Source organism: Coregonus lavaretus (genome assembly GCF_964263955.1).
Source record: "Coregonus lavaretus genome assembly, contig: HAP1_SCAFFOLD_557, whole genome shotgun sequence".
Taxonomy (NCBI): domain Eukaryota; kingdom Metazoa; phylum Chordata; class Actinopteri; order Salmoniformes; family Salmonidae; genus Coregonus; species Coregonus lavaretus.
In genome coordinates this window covers 130,486-146,730 of record NW_028166438.1, presented here as the reverse complement: position 1 = coordinate 146,730, position 16,245 = coordinate 130,486, and the positions used below count along the sequence as shown (strand labels likewise).

General features: G+C 52.8%; 1 protein-coding gene across 1 annotated transcript in view; it reads left to right on the top strand.

Annotated features, from left to right (window-relative positions):
* The first annotated feature begins 2,669 nt into the window (after positions 1-2,669).
* LOC311114697 (TBC1 domain family member 15-like) overlaps positions 2,670-16,245 on the top strand; it is a 48,848-nt gene continuing 35,272 nt past the window's right edge. The window contains exons 1-2 of the mRNA XM_084189937.1: positions 2,670-2,895; positions 14,226-14,426. Of these exons, the coding sequence (XP_084046063.1) occupies positions 2,737-2,895; positions 14,226-14,426 (360 nt within the window). The 5' untranslated portion in view covers positions 2,670-2,736. The remainder of the gene's footprint in view (positions 2,896-14,225; positions 14,427-16,245) is intronic.

The window sequence follows — 16,245 nt, the reverse complement described above, 5'->3', positions numbered from 1 at the left end:
GTGATTGGCAGAGAGGTTTGGAACTCTTTTTGTTATTGGTCTATTAACCAATTTACTGCATAATTGAAAGCCGAAACTCCCGCCCATGCAAACCTGCTGATTTTAGAAGGTCCTGTGTATATTGTATTTTCAACCAGCAACTATCAGGAAATAACCCTGATTCAAATGTTTTCACTCTTTTACAGTGTTAGTTTCATCAGCTGTTGTACATTATGATATAAAATACATCTGTTGTACAATATGATATAAAATACATCTGTTGTACATTATGATATAAAATACATCTGTTGTACAATATGATATAAAATACATCTGTTGTACAATATGATATAAAATACATATGTTGTACAATATGATATAAAATACATCTGTTGTACAATATGATATAAAATACATCTGTTGTACATTATGATATAAAATACATCTGTTGTACAATATGATATAAAATACATCTGTTGTACATTATGATATAAAATACATCTGTTGTACAATATGATATAAAATACATATGTTGTACAATATGATATAAAATACATCTGTTGTACAATATGATATAAAATACATATATTGTACAATATGATATAAAACACTGAATTTTGACTGCACTGGGCCTTTAAACAACACGAATTTCAATTCATACAAATGTCAAACCTCCATATAGCAATCTAAATGTATAGTTAGCTAGTCAGCTTGTTAAATAGCGATTTTCGTAAATTAACTCTCACAAAAAAAGGGAGGGGGAGGGCTGGGGAGGGCTGGGGAGGGGGCTGGGGGGGGGTAATTGAGAAAGAGGGAGGAAGAGCGATGGAGAGAAAGATGGCCCAGTCTAGACAGAGACTAAGTTCCATAGGCTTTTTCTTGATCGAGATATACTGAATTCATTTCCCAGACTTTTTTTTTATTTTTATCTCTTAGGGGATAATAGTCATATTTAAGTGGCCCTATCTTAGACTTTCAGAGTGAAATAGAGGTCTTTCAGTGCTGGATGGGTTGAACATGGTTCAGGCTGGTTGGACGTTATCAGGCATTTGACTAGGACATAATGGGGTCATCCCAAATCATTCCGTTCCTCTAAACCATGAATAGGCATACTCATCCACAGATAAAAGCCCATTACAATCAGCTTTCATTTGTAATTAACCTTTTCCCAAATATCAATTAGGACTGTTTCAATGTCACTGAATTGGCACCAAGAGTCTGGAGGAGTTACAGAATGAACCTCTGTTGTTCTTCACTTTGTAATCCTCCACCAGCCTGTCTCTTCCCTCATTGGCTCTTCTGCCCGGAGTGGGAATAGGCCACCCTTATACAGTCACAGGCTCCGTCCCAAATGGCATCCTGTTCCCTATGAAGTGCACCACTTTCAAAAGTACTTTTATAGGGAATGGGGTGTTATTTGGGACGGAGCCACACGCTCTCCTCTGCTTAAAATGAGCCAAACTGAGCACAGTTGAGTTTATTTGAAATATACTCTGTGGTTTTTAATATTCATAGCTATTACAGCTGGCAGAGGTTTTTAATGAGTTGCAGGCCGGTAACAACTGCTTTGTTGGTTTTCTGGGGCTGCATGACTATTCAAACAGGCTAATTAACTTTGTATCACGCCGCTGTCCCAAATGGCACCCTATTCCCTACATAGTGCACTTCTTTTGAAGTAGTGCACTGTAAATGGAATAGGCTACCATTTGTAGGGCCCTATGAAATCCTACGTTTTTTTTAGCCAGATGGCGTTTATTTTTATTAGTAAAAAAAAAAAAAGTGCCTTCTATTTCCTATTTACATTTTTACATTTTAGTCATTTAGCAGACGCTCTTATCCAGAGCCACTTACAGGAGCAATTAGGGTTAAGTTCCTTGCTCAAGGGCACGTCGGCAGATTCTTCACCTAGTCGGCTCGGGGGATTAGAACCAGCGCCCTTTCGGTTACTGGCACAACGCTCTTACCCACTAAGCTACCTGCCGCCCTAAGTGCACTACTTTTGACCAGATCCCTGTGGACCCTATGGGTCAAAAGTAGTACACTATAATGGGAATAGGATCCCATTTGGGACACAGGCACTGGCTGTGGGGGTGTTATACACTAGAGGTAGCCTGCTCCACACGTCAGCCAGCCACTAACGACACACAGTTAAGCTCTGTGACCTGGAGTGGTGTACAGGGTGGATCTGAGCACAGCTCAGTGAAGTGCTGTTAAGTGGTTGTCACAATGTTGTGCTTCTATAGTGGCACGGCAGATATGGAGAACAGTTATAACCAACATTCTACTTGATGATCCAATCCCATCAAAATTTGAACTGGAAGTTGAAATTGTCAAGGTATTTAAAAAAATATATAGTTTTACAACGGATCTCATTGGTTTGTTTCCCCACTCGCAAGCTTGTTCCCTGAGACCACTGACTCCAGACAAACTTGTTCCCTGAAACCAGGGTCGTAACTATCGCTGGGGACGGGGGGGGGACATGTCGGAAATTGCATTGTTGTCCCCCAGTTTTATCATTGGAATGTGATACAAAACAAGGCGACGGTGTGCTTTAGGACCATACGGACGCCTCCGAGCGGTTGGGTAGGCTGTTTGGAGTGTTTATTTGACTGATAACATTTTTAAATAATAATAATTAAGTCCCCCCCCCACTTCTAAAAGCAAAGTTGCGCCCCTGCCTGAAACCATTGACTCTTGGAGCTTCTCTTCCAGACTAGTCTCATGATGAGTCCCTGATACAGACACTCTGAGGTTTTAATGAACTTTCCTCCTCTGCTATTTCCTGTTATGCCTCTCTCGTCTCCCCCCCCCAGGTCTACCACTGATACCTCCCTCCTCCAGGTCAGCCCCCACAGCAGAGCTATGTCCCAGTCCTTTGAGAACCTGCTAGATGATGCCACCTTCGGACTTATTACGGTACAACCTGCACCCTAGTCTACACCTGTCTCACATGGTAACTACACCTGTCTCACATGGTAACTACACCTGTCTCACACGGTAACTACACCTGTCTCACACGGTAACTACACCTGTCTCACACGGTAACTACACCTGTCTCACACGGTAACTACACCTGTCTCACATGGTAACTACACCTGCCTCACACGGTAACTACACCTGCCTCACACGGTAACTACACCTGCCTCACACGGTAACTACACCTGTCTCACACGGTAACTACACCTGTCTCACACGGTAACTACACCTGTCTCACACTCACACACTGCTGCCCCTATCTCACTCACACACTGCTGCCCCTATCTCACTCACACACTGCTGCCCCTATCTCACTCACACACTGCTGCCCCTATCTCACTCAATACAGTCCATGCCTGCTTCACGCACTAGCAATGCTCTCTAATGTAGTCCATGCCTTCACCCCTCCACCTCCCAGACTCTATATGGTCTCCTATCACTCTCTATAAGATTCCTCCCAGCCTCTATAAGATTCCTCCCAGCCTCTATACGTTCTCCTCCCAGCCTCTATACGGTCTCCTCCCATTCTCTATACGTTCTCCTCCCAGCCTCTATACGTTCTCCTCCCAGCCTCTATACGTTCTCCTCCCAGCCTCTATACGTTCTCCTCCCAGCCTCTATACGTTCTCCTCCCAGCCTCTATACCGTCTCCTCCCAGCCTCTATACCGTCTCCTCACAGCCTCTAGACTTGCTCCTCCCAGCCTCTAGACTGCATCCTCCCAACCTCTATACCGTCTCCTCCCAGTCTCTATAAACTGTCTCCTCCCAGCTTTTAGACTGCATTCTCCCATCCTCTCTTCCCAGTCTCTAAACTGTCTCCTCCCAGCCTCTAGACTGCATCCTCCCAGCCTCTCCTCCCAGCCTCTATACCGTCTCCTCCCAGCCTCTATACGTTCTCCTCCCAGTCTCTATACCGTCTCCTCCCAGCCTGTCCTCCCAGCCTCTAGACTGTCTCCTCCTGGACTTACTCCTCCCAGCCTCTATACGTTCTCCTCCCAGCCTCTATACGTTCTCCTCCCAGCCTCTATACTGTCTCCTCCCAGACTCTATACCGTCTCCTCCCAGCCTGTCCTCCCAGCCTCTAGACTGTCTCCTCCTGGACTTACTCCTCCCAGCCTCTAGACTCTCCTCCCAGCCTCTATACCTTTCTCCTCCCAGCCTGTCCTCCCAGCCTCTAGACTGCTTCCTCCCAGACTCTCCTCCCAGCCTCTAAACTGTCTCCTCCCAGCCTCTAGACTGCATCCTCCCAGACTCTCCTCCCAGCCTCTAGACTGCTTCCTCCCAGACTCTCCTCCCAGCCTCTAGACCGTCTCCTCCCAGACTCTAAACTTCTCCTCCCAGCCTCTAGACCGTCTCCTCCCAGCCTCTAGACCGTCTCCTCCCAGGCTCTAGACTGCATCCTCCCAGCCTCTAGACTGCTTCCTCCCAGCCTCTAGACTGCTTCCTCCCAGACTCTCCTCCCAGACTCTAAACTTCTCCTCCCAGCCTCTAGACCGTCTCCTCCCAGCCTCTAGACCGTCTCCTCCCAGCCTCTAGACCGTCTCCTCCCAGCCTCTAGACAGTCTCCTCTCAGCCTCTAGACTGCTTCCTCCCAGACTCTCCTCCCAGCCTCTAGACCGTCTCCTCCCAGACTCTAGACTGCATCCTCCCAGACTCTCCTCCCAGCCTCTAGACTGCTTCCTCCCAGACTCTCCTCCCAGCCTCTAGACTGCTTCCTCCCAGACTCTCCTCCCAGCCTCTAGACCGTCTCCTCCCAGACTCTAAACTTCTCCTCCCAGCCTCTAGACCGTCTCCTCCCAGCCTCTAGACAGTCTCCTCCCAGCCTCTAGACTGCTTCCTCCCAGACTCTCCTCCCAGCCTCTAGACCGTCTCCTCCCAGGCTCTAGACAGTCTCCTCCCAGCCTCTAGACTGCTTCCTCCCAGACTCTCCTCCCAGCCTCTAGACCGTCTCCTCCCAGCCTCTAGACCGTCTCCTCCCAGCCTCTAGACTGCATCCTCCCAGCCTCTAGACTGCATCCTCCCAGCCTCTAGACTGCATCCTCCCAGCCTCTAGACTGCATCCTCCCAGACTCTAGACTGCTTCCTCCCAGACTCTCCTCCCAGCCTCTAGACTGCTTCCTCCCAGACTCTCCTCCCAGGCTCTAGACCGTCTCCTCCCAGCCTCTAGACCGTCTCGCCCCAGCCTCTAGACTGCTTCCTCCCAGCCTCTAGACTGCTTCCTCCCAGACTCTCCTCCCAGCCTCTAGACTGCTTCCTCCCAGACTCTCCTCCCAGGCTCTATACTCTGTCTCCTCCCAGACTCTCCTCCCAGCCTCTAGACCGTCTCCTCCCAGCCTCTAGACCGTCTCCCCCCAGCCTCTAGACTGCTTCCTCCCAGCCTCTAGACTGCTTCCTCCCAGACTCTCCTCCCAGCCTCTAGACTGCTTCCTCCCAGACTCTAAACTTCTCCTCCCAGCCTCTAGACCGTCTCCTCCCAGCCTCTAGACCGTCTCCTCCCAGCCTCTAGACCGTCTCCTCCCAGACTCTCCTCCCAGCCTCTAGACTGTCTCCTCCCAGACTCTAGACTGCTTCCTCCCAGACTCTCCTCCCAGCCTCTAGACTGCATCCTCCCAGCCTCTAGACTGCTTCCTCCCAGACTCTCCTCCCAGCCTCTAGACTGTCTCCTCCCAGACTCTAAACTTCTCCTCCCAGCCTCTAGACCGTCTCCTCCCAGCCTCTAGACTGCTTCCTCCCAGACTCTCCTCCCAGCCTCTAGACCGTCTCCTCCCAGCCTCTAGACTGCTTCCTCCCAGACTCTCCTCCCAGCCTCTAGACTGCTTCCTCCCAGACTCTCCTCCCAGCCTCTAGACCGTCTCCTCCCAGCCTCTAGACCGTCTCCTCCCAGACTCTCCTCCCAGCCTCTAGACTGTCTCCTCCCAGACTCTAGACTGCTTCCTCCCAGACTCTCCTCCCAACCTCTAGACCGTCTCCTCCCAGCCTCTAGACTGCTTCCTCCCAGACTCTCCTCCCAACCTCTAGACCGTCTCCTCCCAGCCTCTAGACTGCTTCCTCCCAGACTCTCCTCCCAGCCTCTAGACTGCTTCCTCCCAGTCTCTCCTCCCAGGCTCTATACTCTGTCTCTTCCCAGTCTCTCCTCCCAGGCTCTATACTGTCCTCTCATCCTCTATACTGTCTCAGGGTTCACAGAACAACTCAATGGTGTTATTTTAATGAGTTTATTCTGAACGGGGCAGTGACTTAATAAGAGCAGCACATTGTGTTAGTTTGTTTTATGAGGCCTCTCTGAAGGCCTTGGTAGGAGAAATGGGCTGTCCCCCAAATGGCACCCTATTCCCTTTATAGTCCATAGGGCTCTGGTCAAAAGTAGTGCACTATGTAGGGAATAGGGTGCCATTTGGGACTCTTAGATAGGGGAGCGCTGGATAATACAGGATGGAGGTATGGGGGTTACAGGGGGGAGGGTACATGCTCTGGGTAGGGGATCACTGGATAATGCAGGATGGAGGTATGGGGGTTACAGGGGGGAGGGTACATGCTCTGGGTAGGGGAGCGCTGGATAATACAGGATGGAGGTATGGGGGTTACAGGGGGGAGGGTACATGCTCTGGGTAGGGGATCACTGGATAATACAGGATGGAGGTATGGGGGTTACAGGGGGGAGGGTACATGCTCTGGGTAGGGGATCACTGGATAATACAGGATGGAGGTATGGGGGTTACAGGGGGGAGGGTACATGCTCTGGGTAAGGGATCACTGGATAATACAGGATGGCGGTATGGGGGTTACAGGGGGGAGGGTACATGCTCTGGGTAGGGGATCACTGGATAATACAGGATGGGGGTTACAGGGGGGAGGGTACATGCTCTGGGTAGGGGATCACTGGATAATACAGGATGGAGGTATGGGGGTTACAGGGGGGAGGGTACATGCTCTGGGTAGGGGATCACTGGATAATACAGGATGGAGGTATGGGGGTTACAGGGGGGAGGGTACATGCTCTGGGTAGGGGATCACTGGATAATACAGGATGGAGGTATGGGGGTTACAGGGGGGAGGGTACATGCTCTGGGTAGGGGATCACTGGATAATACAGGATGGAGGTATGGGGGTTACAGGGGGAGGGTACATGCTCTGGGGAGGGGATCACTGGATAATACAGGATGGAGGTATGGGGGTTACAGGGGGGAGGGTACATGCTCTGGGTAGGAAATCACTGGATAATACAGGATGGGGATTACAGGGGGGAGGGTACATGCTCTGGGGAGGGGATCACTGGATAATACAGGATGGAGGTATGGGGGTTACAGGGGGGAGGGTACATGCTCTGGGTAGGGGATCACTGGATAATACAGGATGGAGGTATGGGGGTTACAGGGGGGAGGGTACATGCTCTGGGGAGGGGATCACTGGATAATACAGGATGGAGGTATGGGGGTTACAGGGGGGAGGGTACATGCTCTGGGTAGGGGATCGCTGGATAATACAGGATGGAGGTATGGGGGTTACAGGGGGGAGGGTACATGCTCTGGGTAGGGGATCACTGGATAATACAGGATGGAGGTATGGGGGTTACAGGGGGGAGGGTACATGCTCTGGGGAGGGGATCACTGGATAATACAGGATGGAGGTATGGGGGTTACAGGGGGGAGGGTACATGCTCTGGGTAGGGGATCACTGGATAATACAGGATGGAGGTATGGGGGTTACAGGGGGGAGGGTACATGCTCTGGGTAGGGGATCACTGGATAATACAGGATGGAGGTATGGGGGTTACAGGGGGGAGGGTACATGCTCTGGGGAGGGGATCACTGGATAATACAGGATGGAGGTATGGGGGTTACAGGGGGGAGGGTACATGCTCTGGGTAGGGGATCACTGGATAATACAGGATGGGGATTACAGGGGGGAGGGTACATGCTCTGGGGAGGGGATCACTGGATAATACAGGATGGAGGTATGGGGGTTACAGGGGGGAGGGTACATGCTCTGGGTAGGGGATCACTGGATAATACAGGATGGAGGTATGGGGGTTACAGGGGGGAGGGTACATGCTCTGGGGAGGGGATCACTGGATAATACAGGATGGAGGTATGGGGGTTACAGGGGGGAGGGTACATGCTCTGGGTAGGGGATCGCTGGATAATACAGGATGGAGGTATGGGGGTTACAGGGGGGAGGGTACATACTCTGGGTAGGGGATCACTGGATAATACAGGATGGAGGTATGGGGGTTACAGGGGGGAGGGTACATGCTCTGGGGAGGGGATCACTGGATAATACAGGATGGAGGTATGGGGGTTACAGGGGGGAGGGTACATGCTCTGGGTAAAGGATCACTGGATAATACAGGATGGAGGTATGGGGGTTACAGGGGGGAGGGTACATGCTCTGGGTAGGGGATCACTGGATAATACAGGATGGAGGTATGGGGGTACAGGGGGGAGGGTACATGCTCTGGGGAGGGGATCACTGGATAATACAGGATGGAGGTATGGGGGTTACAGGGGGGAGGGTACATGCTCTGGGTAGGGGATCGCTGGATAATACAGGATGGAGGTATGGGGGTTACAGGGGGGAGGGTACATGCTCTGGGTAGGGGATCACTGGATAATACAGGATGGAGGTATGGGGGTTACAGGGGGGAGGGTACATGCTCTGGGTAGGGGATCACTGGATAATAAAGGATGGATGTATGGGGGTTACAGGGGGGAGGGTACATGCTCTGGGTAGGGGATCACTGGATAATACAGGATGGGGGTTACAGGGGGGAGGGTACATGCTCTGGGTAGGGGATCACTGGATAATACAGGATGGGGGTATGGGGGTTACAGGGGGGAGGGTACATGCTCTGGGTAGGGGATCACTGGATAATACAGGATGGAGGTATGGGGGTTACAGGGGGGAGGGTACATGCTCTGGGGAGGGGATCACTGGATAATACAGGATGGAGGTATGGGGGTTACAGGGGGGAGGGTACATGCTCTGGGGAGGGGATCACTGGATAATACAGGATGGAGGTATGGGGGTTACAGGGGGGAGGGTACATGCTCTGGGTAGGGGATCACTGGATAATACAGGATGGGGGTATGGGGGTTACAGGGGGGAGGGTACATGCTCTGGGTAGGGGATCACTGGATAATACAGGATGGAGGTATGGGGGTTACAGGGGGGAGGGTACATGCTCTGGGTAGGGGATCACTGGATAATACAGGATGGAGGTATGGGGGTTACAGGGGGGAAGGTACATGCTCTGGGTAGGGGATCACTGGATAATACAGGATGGAGGTATGGGGGTTACAGGGGGGAGGGTACATGCTCTGGGGAGGGGATCACTGGATAATACAGGATGGAGGTATGGGGGTTACAGGGGGGAGGGTACATGCTCTGGGTAGGAAATCACTGGATAATACAGGATGGGGATTACAGGGGGGAGGGTACATGCTCTGGGGAGGGGATCACTGGATAATACAGGATGGAGGTATGGGGGTTACAGGGGGGAGGGTACATGCTCTGGGTAGGGGATCACTGGATAATACAGGATGGAGGTATGGGGGTTACAGGGGGGAGGGTACATGCTCTGGGGAGGGGATCACTGGATAATACAGGATGGAGGTATGGGGGTTACAGGGGGGAGGGTACATGCTCTGGGTAGGGGATCGCTGGATAATACAGGATGGAGGTATGGGGGTTACAGGGGGGAGGGTACATGCTCTGGGTAGGGGATCACTGGATAATACAGGATGGAGGTATGGGGGTTACAGGGGGGAGGGTACATGCTCTGGGGAGGGGATCACTGGATAATACAGGATGGAGGTATGGGGGTTACAGGGGGGAGGGTACATGCTCTGGGTAGGGGATCACTGGATAATACAGGATGGAGGTATGGGGGTTACAGGGGGGAGGGTACATGCTCTGGGTAGGGGATCACTGGATAATACAGGATGGAGGTATGGGGGTTACAGGGGGGAGGGTACATGCTCTGGGGAGGGGATCACTGGATAATACAGGATGGAGGTATGGGGGTTACAGGGGGGAGGGTACATGCTCTGGGTAGGGGATCACTGGATAATACAGGATGGGGATTACAGGGGGAGGGTACATGCTCTGGGGAGGGGATCACTGGATAATACAGGATGGAGGTATGGGGGTTACAGGGGGGAGGGTACATGCTCTGGGTAGGGGATCACTGGATAATACAGGATGGAGGTATGGGGGTTACAGGGGGGAGGGTACATGCTCTGGGGAGGGGATCACTGGATAATACAGGATGGAGGTATGGGGGTTACAGGGGGGAGGGTACATGCTCTGGGTAGGGGATCGCTGGATAATACAGGATGGAGGTATGGGGGTTACAGGGGGGAGGGTACATGCTCTGGGTAGGGGATCGCTGGATAATACAGGATGGAGGTATGGGGGTTACAGGGGGGAGGGTACATGCTCTGGGTAGGGGATCACTGGATAATACAGGATGGAGGTATGGGGGTTACAGGGGGGAGGGTACATGCTCTGGGGAGGGGATCACTGGATAATACAGGATGGAGGTATGGGGGTTACAGGGGGGAGGGTACATGCTCTGGGTAGGGGATCACTGGATAATACAGGATGGAGGTATGGGGGTTACAGGGGGGAGGGTACATGCTCTGGGTAGGGGATCACTGGATAATACAGGATGGAGGTATGGGGGTTACAGGGGGGAGGGTACATGCTCTGGGGAGGGGATCACTGGATAATACAGGATGGAGGTATGGGGGTTACAGGGGGGAGGGTACATGCTCTGGGTAGGGGATCACTGGATAATACAGGATGGGGATTACAGGGGGAGGGTACATGCTCTGGGGAGGGGATCACTGGATAATACAGGATGGAGGTATGGGGGTTACAGGGGGGAGGGTACATGCTCTGGGTAGGGGATCACTGGATAATACAGGATGGAGGTATGGGGGTTACAGGGGGGAGGGTACATGCTCTGAGGAGGGGATCACTGGATAATACAGGATGGAGGTATGGGGGTTACAGGGGGGAGGGTACATGCTCTGGGTAGGGGATCGCTGGATAATACAGGATGGAGGTATGGGGGTTACAGGGGGGAGGGTACATGCTCTGGGTAGGGGATCACTGGATAATACAGGATGGAGGTATGGGGGTTACAGGGGGGAGGGTACATGCTCTGGGGAGGGGATCACTGGATAATACAGGATGGAGGTATGGGGGTTACAGGGGGGAGGGTACATGCTCTGGGTAGGGGATCACTGGATAATACAGGATGGAGGTATGGGGGTTACAGGGGGGAGGGTACATGCTCTGGGTAGGGGATCGCTGGATAATACAGGATGGAGGTATGGGGGTTACAGGGGGGAGGGTACATGCTCTGGGTAGGGGATCACTGGATAATACAGGATGGAGGTATGGGGGTTACAGGGGGGAGGGTACATGCTCTGGGGAGGGGATCACTGGATAATACAGGATGGAGGTATGGGGGTTACAGGGGGGAGGGTACATGCTCTGGGTAGGGGATCACTGGATAATACAGGATGGAGGTATGGGGGTTACAGGGGGGAGGGTACATGCTCTGGGGAGGGGATCACTGGATAATACAGGATGGAGGTATGGGGGTTACAGGGGGGAGGGTACATGCTCTGGGTAGGGGATCACTGGATAATACAGGATGGAGGTATGGGGGTTACAGGGGGGAGGGTACATGCTCTGGGGAGGGGATCACTGGATAATACAGGATGGAGGTATGGGGGTTACAGGGGGGAGGGTACATGCTCTGGGTAGGGGATCGCTGGATAATACAGGATGGAGGTATGGGGGTTACAGGGGGGAGGGTACATGCTCTGGGTAGGGGATCACTGGATAATACAGGATGGAGGTATGGGGGTTACAGGGGGGAGGGTACATGCTCTGGGGAGGGGATCACTGGATAATACAGGATGGAGGTATGGGGGTTACAGGGGGGAGGGTACATGCTCTGGGTAGGGGATCACTGGATAATACAGGATGGAGGTATGGGGGTTACAGGGGGGAGGGTACATGCTCTGGGTAGGGGATCGCTGGATAATACAGGATGGAGGTATGGGGGTTACAGGGGGGAGGGTACATGCTCTGGGTAGGGGATCACTGGATAATACAGGATGGAGGTATGGGGGTTACAGGGGGGAGGGTACATGCTCTGGGGAGGGGATCACTGGATAATACAGGATGGAGGTATGGGGGTTACAGGGGGGAGGGTACATGCTCTGGGTAGGGGATCACTGGATAATACAGGATGGAGGTATGGGGGTTACAGGGGGGAGGGTACATGCTCTGGGTAGGGGATCACTGGATAATACAGGATGGAGGTATGGGGGTTACAGGGGGGAGGGTACATGCTCTGGGGAGGGGATCACTGGATAATACAGGATGGAGGTATGGGGGTTACAGGGGGGAGGGTACATGCTCTGGGTAGGGGATCGCTGGATAATACAGGATGGAGGTATGGGGGTTACAGGGGGGAGGGTACATGCTCTGGGGAGGGGATCACTGGATAATACAGGATGGAGGTATGGGGGTTACAGGGGGGAGGGTACATGCTCTGGGTAGGGGATCACTGGATAATACAGGATGGAGGTATGGGGGTTACAGGGGGGAGGGTACATGCTCTGGGTAGGGGATCACTGGATAATACAGGATGGGGGTTACAGGGGGGAGGGTACATGCTCTGGGTAGGGGATCACTGGATAATATAGGATGGAGGTATGGGGGTTACAGGGGGGAGGGTACATGCTCTGGGTAAGGGATCACTGGATAATACAGGATGGAGGTATGGGGGTTACAGGGGGGAGGGTACATGCTCTGGGTAGGGGATCACTGGATAATACAGGATGGAGGTATGGGGGTTACAGGGGGGAGGGTACATGCTCTGGGTAGGGGATCACTGGATAATACAGGATGGAGGTATGGGGGTTACAGGGGGGAGGGTACATGCTCTGGGTAGGGGAGCATGAGCTAATAAACTTTGTACGCCATCAGCACCAGGCTACATTGGCTAGCTGGCAGAGGGAATAGTTCGCGGGAGTTTTTTAGGTCGGCTCAGGGACTTTTAATTGCATATCATTTATCTATTGTCCATCTCGTTGACATTTTGTAATAAAAAGCTTTTTTTTTGCTTCAAATAGAACCTCCGTCAGCGCAGGTCTTAGTGTTATGCTTTATAGTTAAAAGGGGTCCGTCCCTCTGCTCTCTCCAAACCAATGGGCACGTTTTTTAACGGCGTCTGGTAATGCATTGTGGGTGGATAATAGGTCTAACTGTATTGTCACTTTGTTTTAGATCCCGGCTGCATTATGGAATAGCAACGATATCTCATAGACATTAGCCTGGCTGCGAGGCTGCCTGGCTGCGTGAGAGTGCTGTCTCATTATCGTTAAGCTTCAGGGTGCCTCACCGCCCGCCCTCCCGCCCTCCCGCCCCAGCTCTCCTCTCCTACCGTATTACAGTATTACAGGAGCCATTTAGTAAAGCAGGGATTGTGGAGGGGAGGCTAATGAGCCTTGACTAATAACATTGGGTGGCCTCTCTTCACAAAGGGGTTAACGCTGCTGGAATATTGTTTTCTAATGTGACTAAAAAAAAAATCCAATTGCAAAGATGAATGACCAGCGTCTCAGCCTGCCGGTAACCAACGCCAGGAGAAATAGATTGGCCCCTTTTTGTAACGGCTTTGATTCTCATGGTTCTTCTGTAGAGAGTAAAACAGGAGGCCTTGAAAAGCATTAGCTTTCTGGGTGATGTGATATTGTAGGCTTTTACTTCTTCATAGTGAGAGTACTCAGTCTGGAGAGTTGAAGGTGTTTCAGGCGGGGGCCGGGGGATGGGACTTGGTTGTGAATCTGAGACGATGACCGAAGCTGTTGTGCTCTTGAGATACTTTCCCCATTTGCTTCTGATGAAAATCTAAAGTAAAAACGTGTTGTAGACTATATAAAGATGAGACATGTTTGGTGCAGTAAGTCATCTTGCTGTGGGCACTTCCAAAGGTAACATTTCACACCTACGATTAAGTGAAAATAGCAGAGCGAAAATAAGCTCATCACTTCCTGGGCTTGCCATCTTTAAAGTCTTAATAGTGAGACTACAGTTAAACTAAATTTCTGGTGCCACACCGTTACCAATGACTTCTTTCATGACCCGTATCTTTCCTGTCTTCCCAACCCTCTCTGCCTTTTCCCTCTCCTCTCCACCCTCTCTCCCCATCTCCCCCCCCCTCTCTCCCCCACCTCCCCAACAGAGGTTTACTCAGGACCCAGTCACCGCTACGCTGGGTGGTTTCTCCAAGGTGACCAACTACCTGTTTGATGCGTTCCGGGGTCCAGACACGGAGCTACTGCAGCAGAGGCCTGTCGGGGAGGTGGCTGACCCCCTGAATGAGGTCATACCTGGGCTGGACATCAACCAGCAGGAGGAACCTGGCTTTGAGGTCATCACCAGGGTGAGTCAGAGTGGACACACACACACACACACACACACCTGTCTTGGCGATAAAGACCAGGGTAAGTCAGGCAGGCCTAGGAAACACACACAGGTGAACAGATCTAACACTGTTTAAGGTCTCCAGAACCACATCAATGTGATCTACTGTAGCAATCTTCTGAGATGTGAAGCATGGCTGCTTACTGCCTAGTGCCGACCTGTCTCACTGGCTAGATCAGACTCTCAGCCAGGACCGGTGCAGACTGGCTAGATGGGACTCTCAGCCAGGACCAGTGCAGACTGGCTAGATGGGACTCTCAGCCAGGACCAATGCAGACTGGCTAGATGGGACTCTCAGCCAGGACCAGTGCGGACTGGCTAGATGGGACTCTCAGCCAGGACCAGTGCGGACTGGCTAGATGGGACTCTCAGCCAGGACCAGTACAGACTGTCTAGATGGGACTCTCAGCCAGGACCCGTGCAGACTGTCTAGATGGGACTCAGCCAGGACCAATGCAGACTGGCTAGATGGGACTCTCAGCCAGGACCGGTGCAGACTGGCTAGATGGGGCTCTCAGCCAGGACCGGTGCAGACTGGCTAGATGGGGCTCTCAGCCAGGACCGGTGCAGACTGGCTAGATGGGACTCTCAGCCAGGACCAGTGCAGACTGGCTAGATGGGGCTCTCAGCCAGGACCAGTGCAGACTGGTTAGATGGGACTCTCAGCCAGGACCAATGCAGACTGGCTAGATGGGACTCTCAGCCAGGACCGGTGCAGACTGGCTAGATGGGACTCTCAGCCAGGACCAGTGCAGACTGGCTAGATGGGGCTCTCAGCCAGGACCAGTGCAGACTGGTTAGATGGGACTCTCAGCCAGGACCAATGCAGACTGGCTAGATGGGACTCTCAGCCAGGACCGGTGCAGACTGGCTAGATGGGACTCTCAGCCAGGACCAGTGCAGACTGGCTAGATGGGGCTCTCAGCCAGGACCAGTGCAGACTGGTTAGATGGGGCTCTCAGCCAGGACCAGTGCAGACTGGTTAGATGGGGCTCTCAGCCAGGACCAGTGCAGACTGGTTAGATGGGACTCTCAGCCAGGACCAATGCAGACTGGCTAGATGGGACTCTCAGCCAGGACCAGTGCATACTGGCTAGATGGGACTCTCAGCCAGGACCAGTACAGACTGTCTAGATGGGACTCTCAGCCAGGACCCGTGCAGACTGTCTAGATGGGACTCAGCCAGGACCAATGCAGACTGGCTAGATGGGACTCTCAGCCAGGACCGGTGCAGACTGGCTAGATGGGGCTCTCAGCCAGGACCGGTGCAGACTGGCTAGATGGGGCTCTCAGCCAGGACCGGTGCAGACTGGCTAGATGGGACTCTCAGCCAGGACCAGTGCAGACTGGCTAGATGGGGCTCTCAGCCAGGACCAGTGCAGACTGGTTAGATGGGACTCTCAGCCAGGACCAATGCAGACTGGCTAGATGAGACCGGTGCAGACTGGCTAGATGGGACTCTCAGCCAGGACCAGTGCAGACTGGCTAGATGGGGCTCTCAGCCAGGACCAGTGCAGACTGGTTAGATGGGACTCTCAGCCAGGACCAATGCAGACTGGCTAGATGGGACTCTCAGCCAGGACCGGTGCAGACTGGCTAGATGGGACTCTCAGCCAGGACCAGTGCAGACTGGCTAGATGGGGCTCTCAGCCAGGACCAGTGCAGACTGGTTAGATGGGGCTCTCAGCCAGGACCAGTGCAGACTGGTTAGATGGGACTCTCAGCCAGGACCAATGCAGACTGGCTAGATGGGACTCTCAGCCAGGACCAGTACAGAC